The sequence below is a fragment of the Anguilla rostrata genome, chromosome 3 (assembly GCF_018555375.3).
Source record: "Anguilla rostrata isolate EN2019 chromosome 3, ASM1855537v3, whole genome shotgun sequence".
Lineage (NCBI taxonomy): Eukaryota > Metazoa > Chordata > Actinopteri > Anguilliformes > Anguillidae > Anguilla > Anguilla rostrata.
The window spans coordinates 7862406-7880846 of NC_057935.1; the positions used below are offsets into that span (position 1 = coordinate 7862406).

General features: G+C 51.5%; 1 protein-coding gene across 3 annotated transcripts; it reads right to left on the reverse strand.

Moving 5' to 3' along the window:
- Window positions 1-136: 136 nt before the first annotated feature.
- LOC135250050 (cohesin subunit SA-1) lies at window positions 137-18269 on the reverse strand. Of its 3 annotated transcripts, none has more exons than XM_064325878.1 (32): window positions 17741-18269; window positions 16451-16507; window positions 16199-16295; window positions 15901-16116; window positions 15400-15496; window positions 14374-14450; window positions 13621-13825; window positions 12859-13010; window positions 12112-12309; window positions 11586-11684; window positions 11251-11330; window positions 10712-10819; window positions 10191-10278; window positions 9534-9648; window positions 9086-9192; window positions 8610-8702; window positions 8076-8168; window positions 7281-7481; window positions 6424-6491; window positions 5982-6069; window positions 5405-5485; window positions 5144-5236; window positions 4913-5051; window positions 4384-4523; window positions 4196-4297; window positions 3894-4039; window positions 3086-3208; window positions 2598-2749; window positions 2316-2496; window positions 1393-1485; window positions 1064-1160; window positions 137-930 (listed from the first exon to the last, which is right to left on the reverse strand). In XM_064325878.1, the coding sequence occupies exons 2-32, from the start codon at window positions 16480-16482 to the stop codon at window positions 883-885; spliced, it is 3609 nt and encodes a 1202-aa protein (XP_064181948.1). In that variant the 5' UTR covers window positions 16483-16507; window positions 17741-18269; the 3' UTR covers window positions 137-882. The 3 variants fall into 3 exon arrangements, with proteins under 3 accessions (XP_064181948.1, XP_064181947.1, XP_064181949.1); XM_064325877.1 differs by lacking the exon at window positions 17741-18269 and adding an exon at window positions 16970-17233; XM_064325879.1 differs by lacking the exons at window positions 14374-14450; window positions 17741-18269 and adding an exon at window positions 16970-17234 and having other exon boundaries at window positions 13655-13825.
- Between the last annotated feature and the right edge of the window lie 172 nt (window positions 18270-18441).

Genomic DNA, 18441 nt, shown 5'->3' on the forward strand with positions numbered 1-18441 from the left:
TATCCAGTTGTTCTAACTGGCTCAGTGTAGCAAAGTACGGAAGTACCTTGCTCACTGGTACAACATACGTTTCCCCACTGGAAAGCAGGAGCCTTGGTTTTGGCTCAACTCCCATTAAAGAGGCATAACACTGGTCCACTTTCAGAAAATACTTTTTATTTTAAAGCTTTAGTGCCAACTGAAATGCATGAATAATTGAACGGATGAAGACAGAAGTGGTCAGATGAGGTGAACAAACATTAATTAAGTCTCACACCCACAGTGATTGCAACTAAGCTCTGCAAATCTGAGTGCCATTATGTGCTAAACGTAGCTTGACTGTGCGCTAGGCCCGGCTTTGGTATGTGCCAATCTCACATTTGCTTGGCTAGTCTCTGTTTAACTGTGCGCTAGCCCCAGCTTCGGTACGCTACACTCGGTTTAAGTGCGTAAACCTGAACTTCACTGTCTGCTCGTCTCTACTTCCTCGACCACTGTTCCCACGTTTGCCACAAAGACCAAAAATCTTTCGTCTCAGTTCAGAAATGACCTCAACAGAACACCATATAAAGTCTCAATTCTAAAGAAAGTGCAATTCTAAGACAAGTCAAGTAACTTTGCTGTGCGATATTCTCTGGTTTTGCTGTGATTCCAAAAATTGTTGTAGCTCAGAAGTAACACCATACAAAAGTCCAAGAGAAGTTAAGTAGCATGAACGTTGCTCTGTTGATGATAACCGTCAAAACATTCTTTAAAGAAATATTCTTGTATTTACACGTCAATAATAAGTCAAGTTAGAACTCAAAAACACAGGGCTTAAGAACGTGGCTGGCTGATCTGGAGCAGTGGACCACTGCGAACAGCGTGGGCAGATGGACAGCTGCCCGTCCCTCCTGAAACCTCTCATTCAAACAGGCTCTCCAGGTAGCTGCTGGACCGACGGGTGGAAGGCTGGGGAGGGGGAAGGGGGGTGTAGGGGACGGAAAAAAGACAGGGCACACCGAAGATGAGTGGAGGGAGGGAAGAATAAAAAATAAAAAAAAGAACAGATGGAGGGCATGCGTGAGGGACGGAGAAGTCTCACCAGAGTCACGCGCGTCTCCTGGTCGGATTCATCACTTGGAAAGTCTTCAATCTCTGGCTCTTCCTCTTCCTCCTCATCCTCTTCAATTAGGGACAGTCTGTGAGATGGACATGCATTGTCACTCTACTCATTCGCTCAAAAAAAAAACGCACAGCTCGTACTTATTGGTTGAGATATTGTATTATTAATGAGTTGCTGATGGTTATTGATTGGTTAAAACAGCCCAATGACTGAAAAAACAACGCAATTCAAATGTGTGGTTTACTCAGAAGGATTTTCCCGTCCCACCCACGGACGTACGTGCATGCACAATCACACAGAGCACTCACAGGTTGAGGTGGGAGTCCAGGTCACTGTGTGTAGAGGTGGGGCTGGGGGCCCGGGCCAAAGATGACTGACGCCCTCTCCGACGAATCAGGGGACTTGAGGGGTGACAGAGCACCAGTCAGTGACTAGAGGGTGCCCGTTTCTTTGAGAAGTGTCATTTTCGAATTTAGCGTGTGCATACGCAGAGCAGAGAGGCTTTCTGAGTTTGCGTATATGCGGTGGAGCACGTGTGTGTGTGTGTGTGTGTGTGTGTGTGTGAGTGTATACGTGCGAGAGCATGTTGTGTGTGTGTGTGTGTGTGTGAGTGTATACGTGCGAGAGCATGTTGTGTGTGTGTGTGTGTGTGTGTGAGTGTATACGTGCGAGAGCATGTTGTGTGTGAGGCGCGTGTGTGTGAGTGTATACGTGCGAGAGCATGTTGTGTGTGAGGCGCGTGTGTGTGAGTGTATACGTGCGTGTGTGACACAGCATGCTGTGTGTGAGGCGTGTGTGTGAGTGTATACGTGCGAGAGCATGCTGTGTGTGAGGCGTGTGTGTGAGTGTGTGTGTGTGTGCCTGAGCGTATACGTGCGTGTGTGACATAGCATGCTGTGTGTGTGTGTGAGTGTATATGTGCGTGTGTGACGCAGCATGTTGTGTGTGTGTGCGCGTGTGTGTGTGAGTGTATACGTGCGAGAGCATGCTGTGTGTGTGCGCGTGTGTGAGTGTATACGTGCGAGAGCATGCTGTGTGTGTGCGTGTGTGTGTGAGTGTATATGTGCGTGTGTGACGCAGCATGTTGTGTGTGTGTGTGCGCGTGTGTGTGAGTGTATATGTGCGAGAGCATGCTGTGTGTGAGGCGTGTGTGTGAGTGTATACGTGCGTGTGTGTGTGAGTGTATACGTGCGAGAGCATGCTGTGTGTGAGGCGTGTGCCCTGGCGGTACCTCTCGGTGAACTCGTCCTCAGACACTGGTTCTGAGGAGCCCTCTCTACCAGACAGCGGAGCCTCTGGCCCAGGCTGCGGCTTGGAGGGCTGCCTCAGCATGGTGGAGGTCAGGGCTGGGGTGGGCAGGTTAACAGGGAAACCACTCCTGTCCAGCGACTCCCCCTCCGGCGGGCTAGAGGCTATGTAGGGAGGGGGGGTTAGGAGAGAGCGCTCGTTTAAAAGCGCTGTCCACTGACTGTGCGTTTTTTAAAACTGGACCGCTGCCGCCGCTGTCGCTCACCCTCAGTCCTCCTGCGCTTGAGGGGCGTGGCTGTGCCTTCAGACTCCTCCCCTTCTCTGACCCTGGCCCCGCCCCGCAGGGAGCGCTGGTACATGATGAGGGACGGCCAGGCCGGGAGGGGTGTGGGGCACAGGCGCTTCAGCGAGGCCAGCCTGAGGGCCAGGGAAACACACAGCGAGAGGAGGGTGTGAGGGTTAGTGCTGCAGCGTGCTTCAGAGAGTGTGTGTGTGTGTGTGTGTTAGAATGTGTGTATTTCAGAGGGTGAGAGTGTTAGAGAGTGCGTGAGACTGTGTGTGTATCTGAGAAGATGTGTGCGTTAGTGTATGTCAGAGGGTGAGAGTGTTGGAGAGTGTGTGAGACTGTGTGTGTATCTGAGAAGACGTGTGTGTGTGTTAGTGTATCTCAGAGTGAGAGTGTTAGAGTGTGTATCTCAGAGGGTGAGAGTGTTAGAGTGTGTATCTCAGAGGGTGAGTGTGTGTGAGACTCACAGATTGGCTCGGTCCTGTCGTAGCAGTTTGTAGCTGAACTCGCTCAGGACCTCCAGGAACAGCAGGTTTGGGGGAGGCTTGCCCCCCTCGCCTGAGCCCTGAAAGGCAAAGCTCATTCCCTCCCTGAGCAGAGAGAGAGAGAGAGGCGGGCAGCACCCAACCACAGCACAGCATCAGGCTTCCATTTAATTACTATTATCCTCACTGCTCCCATGATTCATTGCGCTGGGATCATGACCTTTTCACCCTCATGCACACTCTACACCAGGGCTGCCAAACCCTGTTTCAGGAGATCTACCGTCCTGTAGGTTTTCAATCCAACCCTAATTTGGCACACCTGATTCCACTAGTTAGTAGCTCCAAGAGATCTCTTGCTGTTGGATGAGGTGTGCTTTGTTAAGAGTTGAAATGAAAACCTACAGGACGGGCGAAAATCTCCAGGAACAGGCTTGCCCCTGCTCTCCACCACGCTCACATGAATATAACAGCTGTCTTGTCAGAAACCTGAGCGAATTCATTTCCGGTGAGTGGCGTTCTCCACACCGTGTGTACGGATGGGCCACAGATCTTGCATAGCCTCTTCATATTTGTGAGTGCTGCATCTGGGCTTGTTTTAAACAGTGTTTTGTTCAGAAATGAGACACAGACAGACAGGCACACACACAGACAGACAGACAAACAGACAGGAGGACATACAGACGGAGGGACGGACAGGAAGATGAACAGACAGAGGGACAGACAGACGGACGGGCGGGCGGGAAGATGAACAGACAGAGGGACAGACAGACAGACGGGCGGGAGCGCTGACTCGTGCAGGGACACCAGCGGCTTGCGGACTCGGTGCAGGTCGACGCCGAAGGTCATAGCCAGGCGCCGGGCCAGCTCCCTGATCTCCCTGAACTCCTGCGCGCTCCCCTGCACCTCCCCGTCAGAGCGAGGGCACTCCGAGAACAGCTGGGGAGAGGAGGCAGAGTCACAGCGCGCACACACACACACGCACGCACACACACACACTTATGCACACATGCAGACACATATACACACAGACACGCACACCCTCACACGCACACTCAGACTCACACTCACACTCACGTATAGACTCCCACACACCTGCTGAAGGCAGAGACACACGGTCTTGGCGCTCTCCACTTGGCTGATGATCTTGGCTTTGCTGAGAGTCTCCTTGATGATGTCACCGTAGTCCCGGTAGAACTGGGGGAACGGAGGATGGCAGTTACATGGCTCCTCCCACCCTGCTCTGTCCCGCCCACCTCCTCGCAGACTCCTCCCTCCCTCACCTTGCTGTAGTATTTAAAGATGTCGGACGCGGAGGCAAGCTCCAGGACGCCGTAGATCACCAGCTTGCAGTATCCGGCCAGCTGGTTCCGACGGCGCTGAAGAGCTGCGATCTTCGCCATCTCCAGCTCCTCGTCCTCATCTGACAGAGATGTGAGAAATGGAACTGACTCGCGCTGATACTTTAATCAGCGTTACGGCAGAGAAATGTTGTATTCTTGTGTGTGTATAAGCGTGTGTGTGTATATAAGCGTGTGTGTGTAAGTGCGTGTGTGTGTATAAGCGTGTGTGTGTATATAAGCGTGTGTGTGTAAGTGCGTGTGTGCGTATAAGCACGTGTGTGTGTGTGTATAAGTGTGTGTGTGTGTGTATAAGCACGTGTGTGCGCGTGTATAAGCGCGCGCGCGTGTGTGTGTGTGCGTGTGTATAAGTGCGTGTGTGTGTGTGTATAAGCACATGTGTGTGTGTGTGTATAAGTGCGCTCGCGTGTGTGTGTGTGTGTGTGTGTATAAGCGCCTGTGTGAGCGTTACTGCTGGGGTCCTCCTCGGGGTCGCTGAAGATGTAGTCCAGCAGGAAGGAGGCCATTTCGGCACGCAGGGACACGTCCACGGGGAGGTGTGGCACCCCCACACTGAACACCAGCAGCAGGTCACACAGCAACATAAAGGCCTGGAGGGGGAGGGACAGGACAGAGGATCAAATAACAGACCCTGCGTTACCAAAAAAAGGGTGGGGGGTGGGGCTGGGGGTCAGACACTGACCTGGTCCCTGATATCTGCTTCAGTCAGAGACAGACAGCTCTGACACAAAGCAAACAGGGACTGAACCTTCTGCTTCAGCCTCTTCAGCTCTGCCTGGGGGGGGGCAGAGAGAGAAAGGAGGAAGATTTGAGATTTAAAGCTACCTGTCTCAATTCCATCACAAACAACAGTGACGATCAAAATATAATCTATAATGTATGTGCATGTGCGTGTACAGGCGCGTGTGTGTGTGTGTGTTCGTGCGTGTGTGGTGAACGGTACCTTGGTAGGGGTGGAGTTGCTGAATCTCACTTTCTCCCACAGCACGTGAAAAGAGGCGCATTTAAGTGCAGGAACCATCAGCTGTAACGGCAATCGCCACAAATGAACACTGAATTAAGCATCCATGGCACTCCCTGTGTGAGTGTGTGTGTGTGTGTTACAGTACTAATGGACTACGTTCATGTTGTGCCTTTACAGTGAACGGTGCAAACTCACTCTCAGCCACTGCGTAGCGCCGACCTGGTTGATGCTCGGTGGCCACTGGGTGGCAGTAGTGAGTTGTATTGGCTCGGGAACTGCTACCTAAAAGTTAGCCGAGCTAGGGCTAGTAACCTAAAAGTCACAGGGTTGATTCCCAGGTAGGACACTGCTGTTGTACCCTCGACCAAGGTCCTTAACCTGAATTGCTTCAGTATATATTGACCGGCATAAATGGACACTATGTAGAAATTCAAAAGCTGCGCAAGTCGCTCCGGAAAAGCGCCTGCCCGTACTGTAACGCAACGTAGGCCGTGAGTGTTAATGAGTGTACGTGAGAGGGATTGAGTGTGTATGCCAGAGTGTGTGTGTGTGAGACCTCTTTGCTGATGTCTGTTGACTCCACTCCACACCTGAGGATCTGAATGCAGGGGTCAAACAGCTGCCAGCTCGTCAGGTCCTTAGCACTGCGACAGACAGACAGACAGACAGACAGACATGGGCCAGAGCCATCACTTTTACCTACTCACCCACCTGCCGATCTATCCGCTTTTCCATCTATCCATCTGTATGCCTATCTGTAACCTGTTTATCTGTGTGCACGTATAAAACCCAAACACTGTTTATACAGTACAGGCCAAAGGCATCAGGCCACCTGTTGTACAGAAGAACAGCCTCTTTTCATTAACTCTCTCTCCTTCTCTTTCCCTTCTCTCTTAATTTCCTATCAAGTCTCTCCCTCGGTCTCTCTCTCTCTCTGTGCTGCTCTGTCTCTGTCTCTCTCTCTCTCACGCAGAAACAAACACACACTCCTCTGAGACCTGCTGAAGGCAGAGATCCTCTTCAGAGTGCTGGCTGCACTGTAGAGCTCCTCATCATCTGCACTGCCCTGCAGAAAGAGAAGGGATCAGTCTCAGATCGGTCTCATACCCACAGGTCTCAGATCCGTTTCTTACCCACAGCAGGTCCCAGATCAGTCGCTAACACACACAGGTCTCAGATCAGTCTCTAACACATACAGGTCTCAGATCCGTTTCTTACCCACAGCAGGTCTCAGATCAGTCTCTAACACACACAGGTCTCAGATCAGCCTCTAACACACAGCAGGTCTCAGATCAGTCTCTAACACACACAGGTCTCAGATCAGCCTCTAACACACACAGGCCACAGATCAGCCTCTTACCCACAGGTCTCAGATCAGTCTCTAACACACACAGGCCTCAGATCAGTCTCTAACACACACAGGTCTCAGATCCGTTTCTTACCCACAGCAGGTCTCAGATCAGTCTCTAACACACACAGGTCTCAGATCAGTCTCTAACACACACAGGTCTCAGATCAGTCTCTAACACACACAGGTCTCAGATCAGTCTCTAACACACACATGCCTCAGATCAGTCTCTAACACACACAGGTCTCAAATCAGTCTCTAACACACACAGGCCTCAGATCAGTCTCTAACACACACAGGCCTCAGATCAGCCTCTAACACACAGGTCTCAGATCAGTCTCTAACACACACAGGCCTCAGATCAGTCTCTTACCCACAGGTCTCAGATCAGTCTCTAACACACACAGGCCTCAGATCAGTCTCTAACACACATAGGCCTCAGATCAGTCTCTAACACACAGGTCTCAGATCAGTCTCTTACCCACAGGCCTCAGATGGCTATCTCACCTGCAGCAGATCGGTCAGCTGGGAAGTGAATCTGTCCGCCTGGGCGTCCAGCAGCCGCCCGACGGCCAGGCTGGCGCGGGCGGAGAAGGTGTAGCGGTCGGAGCAGAGAGCGCCGGCCACGCGGGCGCACGCCTCCAGCACGCCGTCCTCCGTGTGCTTCTCCACGATGCCGCACACCTGGGAGAGCAGCAGGTCCAGGTACTGCCCGGGAGGGGAGGGGAGGAGGAGGGAGGCGTAAAGACCCGGCGGAAGCGAGGGCTTGGGAGAGACGAGTGCGTCGGACAGAGAGCGATGCAGCAAGACAGGACCCGAACAGATACGTAACAGCCATTGCTTAAGTATGTACTTACAGCTGGTATAAATGGACACACAGAAAAAAAGAAAAAAAAAAAAGGATACAGCTATTTTAAAAGTTGTTTGTAAGTCACTACGTTTGGTAAGAGCGTCTGCTAAATGCCTGTAATATAATGTAATGTAAAGGTGCGCTGTCCGTTCAGCACCCCCAGGTGTTCCAGCGACCTGGGAGAGCTGCAGCACCACAGACAGCACCGCCCAGACTCACAGACAGATTCTGGTTTCCGCTTGCATTGATCAAAGAAGGGTTCTATGGTTTTTTGTTGTTGTTTTTTTTCAGGTCTGGGATTAATGAAAGGCAGTAAAAGCCAAATATTTTGCGAATTGTTCCTGTCTATTCACCATGCGATGCAGAGTAGACACAGCAGCAGATACATGCTGTACACACAGGAACAGAAGTCACAGTTTCAAGATCAGTGGTTATAGCTGTTGCGCTCTGACCTTCTCCAGACGGCCTGTGCTGCTGTAGGTCTCCAGGTCAAAGTACAGCGGGGCCTTCAGCAGACAGCTCACTTTCTCCACGTCCGCTGAGTACTGCACATTACCACACAGGGCCATATATACCCACGCGCACCCAAACATATCTCAGGCAGAAACGGGAAATTTTACAGTTCTCCTACGTATATTTAATAAATTAACTCATCATATCCCAATATTGTTATACATCACTGCATACCCCAGTACACCACACCCTGTCAAAATGTATCGTATTTAAATGGCTGGACCCAGACTGCGAGTGTTTGTGTGTATGAGTGTGAGTGTGAGTGTGTGTGAGAGTGTGTGTGTATGAGTGTGTGTGTGAGTGTGTGTGTGTATGAGTGTGTGTATGAGTGTGAGTGTATGAGTGTGTGTGTGTGTGTGAGTGTGTGTGTGAGAGTGTATAAGTGTGAGTGTATGCGTGAGTGTGTGTGTATGAAAGTGTATGAGCGTGTGTGTGTGAGAGTGCATAAGTGCGTGTGTGTATGAGATCCACACCTTGGCTAAGAGCTGTGGCAGCACCAGGATGAAGTGGGAGGTGAGGCGTCTCCTGTCCTGCTCCTGGGCTTTCTTATCCTTCACACTCAGCATCTGGAAGACGTGCACACACGCCAAACGGCATCTTCACAGCAAGAGCACTGACGGGACACTTCCTGTGCTTGATTTAAAAACCACTGCCCCCCCATGCACTGCACCGCACACCGTCCTGTCCCACCTCTTCTGTCCACCTCTCTAACCTGTGGGACACACCCCTCTCCCTCTACCCCTCTCACCTGTGGGACACACCCCTCTCCCTCTACCCCTCTCACCTGTGGGACACGCCCCTCTCCCTCTACCCCCCTCACCTGTGGGACACGCCCCTCCCTCCCCTCACATCCTTTCCTTGCGTTCTCCGTTGGGTGGAGCTGAGGAGTGAGGAAAGGACGCGAGAAAATTAGCGATTGGAATGAGCCCCCTTTTCATTCCTGGCTCACCTTCTTGCTGGGGGGGGCCCTCCCCACAGGGGGGCGGGTCTCAGCTGCCTGTCTGACTGCGCACATCATCAGCTCAATAAGAGCCCCCTCCTCCTCATCCTTCAGAGCTGAGAGAGAGACAGAGACAGGCAGAGGCCGAGGCAGAGAGAGAGAGAGTGAGTGAGAATGACGGAGAGATAGAGACAGAGAGAGGGAAAGAGACACAGAGAGACAGGCAGAGAGAGAAACAAAGAGCGATGGAGAGAGAGAGAGAGAGAGAGAGTTTCATCTGTAGACCCCGGGCTTTATGTTTGCGCTGTGGGAGGAAACCCGAGTACCAGGAGAAAAGGCAGGCGATAAACGCACACACAAACCCCACAAACAGAGGCTGAAGTAAGGTGGGTCCATACAGACCCCTGGACAATGAGCCACATACATTTGGAAAGTGAGAGACCCCCCCCCCCCTTACTCTGGTCCTGCCCCTTCTCCTGTAGCAGTAACGCTGTCATCGTCTCCCAGTCCCTAAGCTCCGCCCCTGCGCTCCCCCACAGGCTGTCCACCAGGTACGCCCCATGTTCATGGAACTGGGGGGGGGGGGGGGAGGGACGGAATGAGAGAGCACAAAAGAGCGTGAAAGAGAGAGATGGATATAGAGAGAGAAAAAAAGAGAACGTTTGGAGGGAGGGTTAGGGAGAGTGTGACGGAGAACAGGGCAGGGGTGGGAGGGGAGAGAAGGAGGAAGAAGAGGAAGAAGAGTTAACATGGGTTCCAAACCCCTGAACAAGCCACATGGGTCAGAACAAACCGGAAAGATGCAATGACATTGAACAAAGGGCATAAAAGCACCACAGCTATTATCACTTTTATCATAGCTATCGTTATTACTTTACCATGCAAAGTTGTTTCATCATTGGTGACCCATGAGCCAATTAACAGGGCCCACGGAAAGGAGGAGAGAGGGAGTGAGAGAAAGAGACAAACAATGAACTAGTCTGAACCTCCCCCCCACCCCCCCCCTCCTCTGTTCTCTGTGTAGACAGACAGACAGACAGACAGACAGGCCGACGGGCAGTGTAAATTACGGCCGGCCCCTTGCTCTACAGTGGACGGATGGACAGCCAGTCACCTTGCTCTGTATGTAGAAGGAGACGAGCAGGCTGACGAAGGTGGCTCTGTAGTTCTCTACCTCCCCGTCCTGGCTCTCCTTGCACAACCTGTGACACGCAACTGGCCCCGTAAGTGAGCACGGACACACAGCGCAAAAAAGGCATGCAGATGGAAATGCACACACGCATGCAAACACGCATGCATGCATGCATGCACGGGCATGAACATCTGACAACACGCTCTACATTACACACTTGCTTACAGACCGACTTCATTGAAATCCCACAGACACCAAACAGAAGACTCAGAGGACATACAACAGAACTATTTTTTGGTTCTGGTTTAGGTCACAGCTAACTTAGCGCTTCCGCGACGTTGCATATACACCCTCTGGTGTGGGAGTGCCGTTCGCCCGGGCCGGCACAGCTGCTCACGTGACTTAAGCCCTGTTCCACTGTGAGCTGCTCGGGATAGGAGCAGGGGCGCGACGGCTGTACTGTAGGAAGAGCCCGCGCGGGCGGCTTGCGGAGGGACACTCACTTGTGGCAGAGGAAGGCCCCGGCAGCAGAGGCCAGTCCCCTGTGTGAGGCGTAGACCAGCGGGTACACGCGCGAGCAGTCCTCCTCAGACAAACCCTCCTCGGTCTTCCTACCGCACGCACACGCGCGCACACACACACACGCACACGCACACAAACGCACATATACATATGCCCACACAGGCACACACACACACACACACACACACACACACACACACACAAACGCACATATACATATGCCCACACAGGCGCACACACACACACACACACACACACGCACACAGTTCATTCAACATCAGCATAACTGTTCTCAGAGAAGCCACTGCTTTCATTCCCAAAGTTATACCGCAGGAACACAACCATTCGCCATCTAAACAGGCGTATTAAACACACTGCGTATACCTGCATAGGGAGTATGTGTGTCTTGCGGTCATGTTTCTCTACTTACTGCTGTGCTTGTGTGTGACTACATACACTTACTGCTGTGCTTGTGTGACTACACACACTTCTGTACTTCTGTGTGACTACACACACTTACTGCTGGATCAGAAGCAGGAGCCGGATAGCCTCCATTGCGACGTCACTGTCTTTGTCCAGAACCATGCACAGCATCCGCTCCTATGCACACACACACACACACACACACAAACACCCACACACGCACATACCCCCAGACCCACACACACGCAAACACCCACACACACACGCACACACAGATCAGACCTAGCCATATAGAAACACAGTCATGTACTTACTATGAGTAACATGAACACATGACACTACTCACACACAAACTCACCCTGTCATTAACACACATGGGCATGCTCACGCGCACAGGTAGGAGGGTGTAGAGGGAGGTTTTGGGGGACACACCTTGAACCTATTGGTGAAGAGCTCCAGGCGGCCAATGAAGTCCTGCTCCTGGTACAGGCCCTGCAGCGCAAGCACACACTGCAGACGGACCATGCCCACCTACACGTACACACAAAGGTGCTGTCTGTGCAAGGTCACACAGACCTACAGAGAACCAGTACAAGAGCATAGCCCACCTACACGTACACACACAGACAGCACAAAAGGTCACAGACCTACAGACCCAGTACAAGAGCATAGCACGCCTACACGTACACACACAGATACCACGCAAGGTCACACAAATCTACAGAGAACCAGTACACAAGCATAGCCCACCTGCACTCACACACACACAATCAACGCACCATATTTATTTTTGGTGTTTTATTCTGTGGTTTAGAATCGAGAGCAGAGCAGACAGCCCGCCCTCCCTGTGCATTCACCCCACTCAGACTGGGGAGAGCACACACAGGGTTACAGATACGGGATCGCATGAGGTGCAAAAAGAGAGGGTAAAAGCAGCGCGTGTTTTTGGGGGGGGAACCTTGTCGTGGAGGGTCCAGCCCAGGTACTTGAGGTAGCCGTCGTTCAGGAAGGAGCCGGGGTTCTCCCTCAGCCACACCCCCATCTCCTCCACGCAGGCGGCCCGGATCTCGGGCACGCGGTCGCGGTAGCGGTGGACGAACACGCCCTTGAAGACGCCGTTCATCAGGCTGCGCAGCTCCTCCTGGTGCTCCTGCAGCTGTGGGCGAGCGCGCGGACCCCAGGAGCAGGCGGGGGGGTCAGAGAGTAAAGGCCCTGCCGTGCGTTTCAGCCACCCGCGGACACGCCCAGCTGGCTTCACTAGCTGGCTCTACACCTCCTGGCTCTTAAGGACTGCGCTAATTAGCAAACCCGGGTGGATTGGAACGACATACCGGGGAGGACCTCAACTTTCTGAACGTGGACGAATCCACCTCTGACAAGGAGAGAAGGCCGAGACTGTGCATTCTGCAGTTTCCATGCCGGGTTCCTGAGTTCATACGAGTGTGCGCGTGCGTGGTTTAAGCAGCGGCGTCTGCGTGTTGTCTCCGATACCGTGCGAGTGCTCAACAGCGAGTCACGTCACTGTAAAGTCCGTACGTCAGTATTTGGCGCATAACCTCGGTGTAGGTGGAATGTATGTAGTGTATCTGTAGCCACAGAGTGTTGGTGTGCTACGTAGCTTTTTGAGTGTTCATGACTACTCAGTGAGCCTGCCCTCTGTGCTAGGTGTACAGAAGCTGTGCGGGGGGGGGGGGGGGGGGTCCACCTCTCTGTGCGCGGCCTGTAGCTCCTCCAGCCGCTCCTGCGCCCGGCGCTCCACCCCTTTGCCCCGCTCCACCTCGTAACGCCGCTGCGTCGTCTCCGCCCGAGTGAACACCACCACCGCCACCTCCACCACGGCCGTCATCAGCTTCATCGCTGACAGACAGAATCGCGCGCTCGCGTCAGCAACCGCATCAGCTTCAGCACTGGGAATCACGTCAGCTTCAAAAACCTCAAAAAACACATCAGCTTTGACACTCAGAAACACACGCCCATCAGATTAAGAACTGAAAAACACACCCATCAGCTTCAGCACTGAGAAACACACACCTATCAGCTTCAAAATGGGAACGCACATGCACTAACTTTAGCCCCCAAAAAACATGCACCCATCAGCTTCAGAACCGGGAACACACATGCATTAGCTTCAGCACTGAACACACACATGCATTAGCTTCAGCACTGAGAGACACACACACACACGTGGCTCCACGGCTAGTGCGAATATTAGCAGCGGTTTCTGGCGGTGAGGATTATATCCCTCGCCGTCTGCACAGCCCAGTTCACAGGGGCTGCAACCTGACCCGATGCGTGGAGACATTAAACCCCAGAGGAGATCAGGGCGTGCGAGCGTGCGCGCGTGTGTTTTGAGAAAGGCTTGTTAAGACCAGCCGTGACTGAACTGAAGCAAACGGATAATAAAACATGTGGACTCACACGCCCAGCAGACCCCCCCCCCCCCCTTCTCCCCGCCCCCGGGCCTCACCGATGAAGGTGCTGGTGTGGCGGAAAGCGCGGACCTGGGAGTCGGTGAGGCCGGTGAGCAGCGCCAGCAGGGCGGAGAACAGGTACTCGTCGTACAGCAGGCTGTTCTGGCAGCGGCGCACCAGCACGCGCACAAACTCGCACAGGCCGGCGCGGAAACGCCGCCACTGCGGCCCCGGAGACGACAGCGGGTACTTCACAGAGTCCTGGGGGGGGGGTGAAGAGAGGAGAGTGAGAGACGGCAGCGGGTACTTCACAGAGTCCTGCGGGGGGCGGGGGGGCGGAGCAAGAGAGGAGAGTGAGAGCGGCAGCGGTACTTCACAGAGTCCTGCGGGGGCGGGAGCAGGACGCGAAGAGGGGAGTGAGGACGGCAGCGGGTACTTCACAGAGTCCTGCGGGGCGGGGGCGGAGCAAGAGAGGAGAGTGAGAGACGGCAGCGGGTACTTCACAGAGTCCTGCGGGGGCGGGGGGCGGAGCGAAGAGAGGAGAGTGAGAGACGGCAGCGGGTACTTCACAGTCCTGCGGGGGGGCGGGGGGGGAAGCGAAGACAGGAGAGTGAGACACGGCGGACTTGAAGTCTTGCTTTATCTGGGACCTCTATATAGTGTTTGTCCAGAATATTTTCAGCACTCTGTGCGTCCCACCTGTGTACAGGACACCCCACACATACAGTCCAATGCAACATGCATATACGCTGCCGCACAGACACACACAGGCCTCACACCACTCCCCGCGCACACACTTACACCCTCACCTCATTGAACTCTTTGGTCAATATACTGATGATCTCAGCGTTCTGCATTGTATCGAACATCTCCCTGCTCACCACCCCTAAAGACAGCCACACACACACACACCTCACAGAGTGAAACATTAAAAGCACACAAGGTCCCCAAAATGCACAGACACAAAAACACAAGACACACTGTTATGGCTTGACCCTTAACACCGCCCCCCTAGCACTAGTTTGGCCTAATCTGGTACTGTGTCGCCTGTTTCTGGAATTACATTACAGGCATTTAGCAGAAGCCCTTATCCAGAGCGACTTACACACCTTTTTGTCAACAATAATTGCATGATCTGTTCATTATAATAACATATTTTTAGAAAATAGTATAATCAGTAACACTACAGTAAAACTGTATTATAATAGTTTTTGACTTTGAGCGTAGTGCTTGCAACAACCCATAGGGGGCAGAAAATTACAAGCATAACACTGTCAACTGCTGCTGTGTTATGTTGTTTGTTACATTACATTACAGGCATTTAGCAGACGCTCTTATCCAGAGCGACTTACGCAACTTTTACATAGCATTTACATTGCATCCATTTATACAGCTGGATATATACTGAAGCAATGCAGGTTAAGTACCTTGCTCGAGGGTACGACAGCAGTGTCCTACCCAGGAATCGAACATGCAACCTTTAGGTTACAAGACCAGCACCTTACCCATTATACTGAACTGCCGCCCATGTCAAATTGTCACACGCCAACAGTTTACCTGAGTCCTCTGGCGGTAGTGCACCTGTGGCAGGTGTGAACCCAAAGGTTCTCCCGGTCAAGAACTGCATGCTACTTCCTGTCATGCCCCCAGCAGTAACAGAGGTGCTGCAGCTGGCCTTGGTTTCCTTGCATTCCTAGGGGTCGATCGATACTGGGGACTGTTCCAGCGTTGATAGCAGCGTGCGATCAGCCCAGGAAGACTAATGCGTGACCTGTGCCCTTAACCTCCAATACACAATCCTCCCTCCCACCCCCCCGCGTTAGATGACCCCTGACCTTTACAGCCGCAGCACTGCACGATGAAGTTGATGAGCTCCAGAAGCCCCGCCTCCTTTTCCTGCTTGTAGCTGTCCAGCCACTCGTCGACCACGGCCTGGGATGGAAAATAGGGGGTCAACAGCCAATCGGAAGCCAGTGCTGAAGGTTATCCTTTCGTTATGGCAGGAGACGATTACCGGACAAAACGATCGTATACGTCCTGAAGAATACACTCCCCAATGTTAGTCAGCGAAAACCCGGAAATAAGTATATCATCCCGGGATTTTGAGTGCACTGCATTTAGAGGAAATTTTGCCTACTTAACTTTCTCATCCACTGTGCTCATAAAGCATACTCAACAGCATGGAAGGGCTCGGATTCGAACATGGGCCAACACTCGTCTTATCGCCCTCCTCTCCTTTGATCTCTTCATTCTCTCATTTCCTGCCTCTCTCTATTGATCCTCTCCATCGCTCCCTGCCTCCCTCGAGCCCCGCCCTCTTCCCCTCCCTCGCTCACCACGGTCGCGCTCTTGCCGCCCATCACAGCCTCGTACAGGTGCCCCGCGGTGGCCAGGCTCCTGCCCGGCGTCCGGCTCGGGGTGGCCTCGCGCGGCGCCCTCTGGGGCCTCCGGGGGGAGCGGGCCTCCGGGGACGCCGCTTCGGGAGAAGCCCGCGCGCGGACGGACGCGGGCGGCGCTGCCGCTGCAGCCGCGCGCTGCGGCCGCTTGCGAAGCTGAAAGAGAAAGCAGGGCCGGTCGGCGAATCAGCGGGCAAGTACGGCGTCCCAGCGCATGCCGAGGGCAACGGCGACCCACCGGAGTTCCCGCGGCCGCCCTCCGCGGTCTCCTCTTGCCGGAGTTCAGCTGGGCTTCAAAGTCGCTGCCCGAGTCAGAAGCGCCAAACTCGTCCAAACTGCCAAAAGAATCAACAGAAAGGGAGAGAGGAAGAAGTAGAGGAGAAAAAGAAAACATGTATTAATTGGCCAATCATGAATCGATATTAAGAGCCACTGGTTGGAAAACAGCCAATACTCCACACACAGAACAAATAATGCTTCCTTGACTTACCTGTCATGGTCTGTCTCCTCTGATTGGTCCATTTGTTTTTGAAAACTCAGACTGTCTCTAAGGTAAATGAAGACAGATTAATTGCATGAACAGTGCTGGATGTCCCTTGCTGTACCGACTTTTAACAGTTATTCACACTGAAAATGCACGCCAGTCCTTATCATCGTGTTCACCGTGATCTGTTTGACATTCCATAACTGACTTAAAATAACAGCCAGTCAAAAGTAGTAAAAAGTAGTGAGTACCAGTAGCTAAGTACAAGCTAATTTAGCTAAGGTACACTTAAATGGTAGCGTTAGTTAACAACCATGCAACGTTGTTTTTCTCACAAGCCAACGTTAGCTAATAAGCAAGCAAATTTACATTTCACAAAACATAAGCCAACCTGTTAGAAACAAACATTAAAAACTTAATCCAAGTCTTACATAAAATTACTAATCCAACTAAACAGATAATATTAAGCATTGGCAAATGACATTAAAGCTGCCATCGGTAACACAATTTAGCTAGCCACGTTACCTTTCCTCAGAAATTAAGTGTCAAAACTACGGACTAGCCCCCTGGTAAATTACCAATTACGTTTACGTCGATACCTAAATCCTTCCTTCTTTACACTAAAGTTTGCTATGTGCTTGTTTACAAATCTTCCTGATAAACTGTCTCTTTTCTCGATATATTGCTCGCCTTTTTTATATTTTATATATTCAAGTTTAATATGATCCAAGTCAACTTCGTTGCTGTCAGAAGAGGGCAAATGTTAAATATCAAGGCGCGAAAAAGAGACGGACAATTGCCCATGCTGATTGGTTGTCTGCAGGACTTAATCGCAACCATGATTGGCTTGATTATTGTGAGTTGTGCTGTGATTCGCTACTATTTGTTGTTCCTGGTAGTAACCAGATATGTAAATTTAGTTTCGTGGTTTAATTAAAACCAAATTCATTTTTTTCTACTCTCTGTGACTGATTGTTTTTTTTGTTTTGTTGCATGACTGCTTCTAACAGATCTGCGATACAGTACACATTATTTGATATTAATCTTTACATTTTTAAGTGTATTATTCTAACTGCAAAATCCGGAATTACACAACTTTCATTTGTCAAATTGGGATTTTTTTTTTGGCAGGCTCACATTTCATCTAGTTAGCCAATAAAGCTGATTGAACGGCCGAATTACCGAATGCAAGTTGCGCTTGTCTTTTGATGTTTTCTCGATTTTTTTACGTGACTAATTTTTAATGGTTACAAAGCAGCGGTTAATTGCTTTTTCTTGGCTTTTGCACTTACTCACCCCCATCGGGTCAACCCCAGCTCTGTACTAGCCTACTCCTCCTTCCTACCCAGATCGATGCTGCTGGGGAGTACTGATCTGACATGGAACGCCCTGGGGACATCTGGGGAGCGTGACAGCTGTTTCACAGGCGCGTGAGCTATGGATGGGATGCGCGCGCTGGGACAGTTCGTGAATTTAAAATCTTAAATGATGTAAACGAGGAACAACAAAGAGATGGAACGGGTTGAATATATACTATTCTCTCTGTGTTCGCATGATAGCCCAATATGGGTTTGCTACTTTATACTACTAGGCTACTTTATGTTTATTAAATGCGTGTCCATTCGGCCAGTTGAATCCATGTTAAAATGTGTTTATAAGTGATGTGCTTTCTTGCTGACGTAGTGGTCCATATATTTAATCTGTAACTTGCAACCTAATGTTTACGTTCTGTGTCGAGCACTGGTGAGCCAGCATACCTAAACGAAGTTCCCATTAACCTCCATGGCTTCAGTATATGTCCAGCCATTAAAGGTTAATGACAATGTAGGCTAGTAAACTGTTTTCTGTAGTCCTAAATGATTGATTGATTGAATGAATGAATGAATGAATGAATTAATAAATACATAGCCACTGTAGCAAACCACGCGCAGCGATGTTATGCTAACTGTTAAGACGATTTTAAAAGCATATTTAACCATACTGTGCGGAAAAGTGGC

Excerpts from the sequence above, each read along its gene's own strand:
- LOC135250050 (XM_064325878.1), bottom strand. The coding sequence starts at position 16,482 with ATGGACCAATCAGAGGAGACAGACCATGACAG. Across the intron at positions 16,296-16,450 it reads GAGGAGACAGACCATGACAG|TTTGGACGAGTTTGGCGCTT; the intron begins GTAAGTCAAGGA and ends TTCTTTTGGCAG. Across the intron at positions 6,492-7,280 it reads AGCTGACCGATCTGCTGCAG|GGCAGTGCAGATGATGAGGA; the intron begins GTGAGATAGCCA and ends CTCTTTCTGCAG.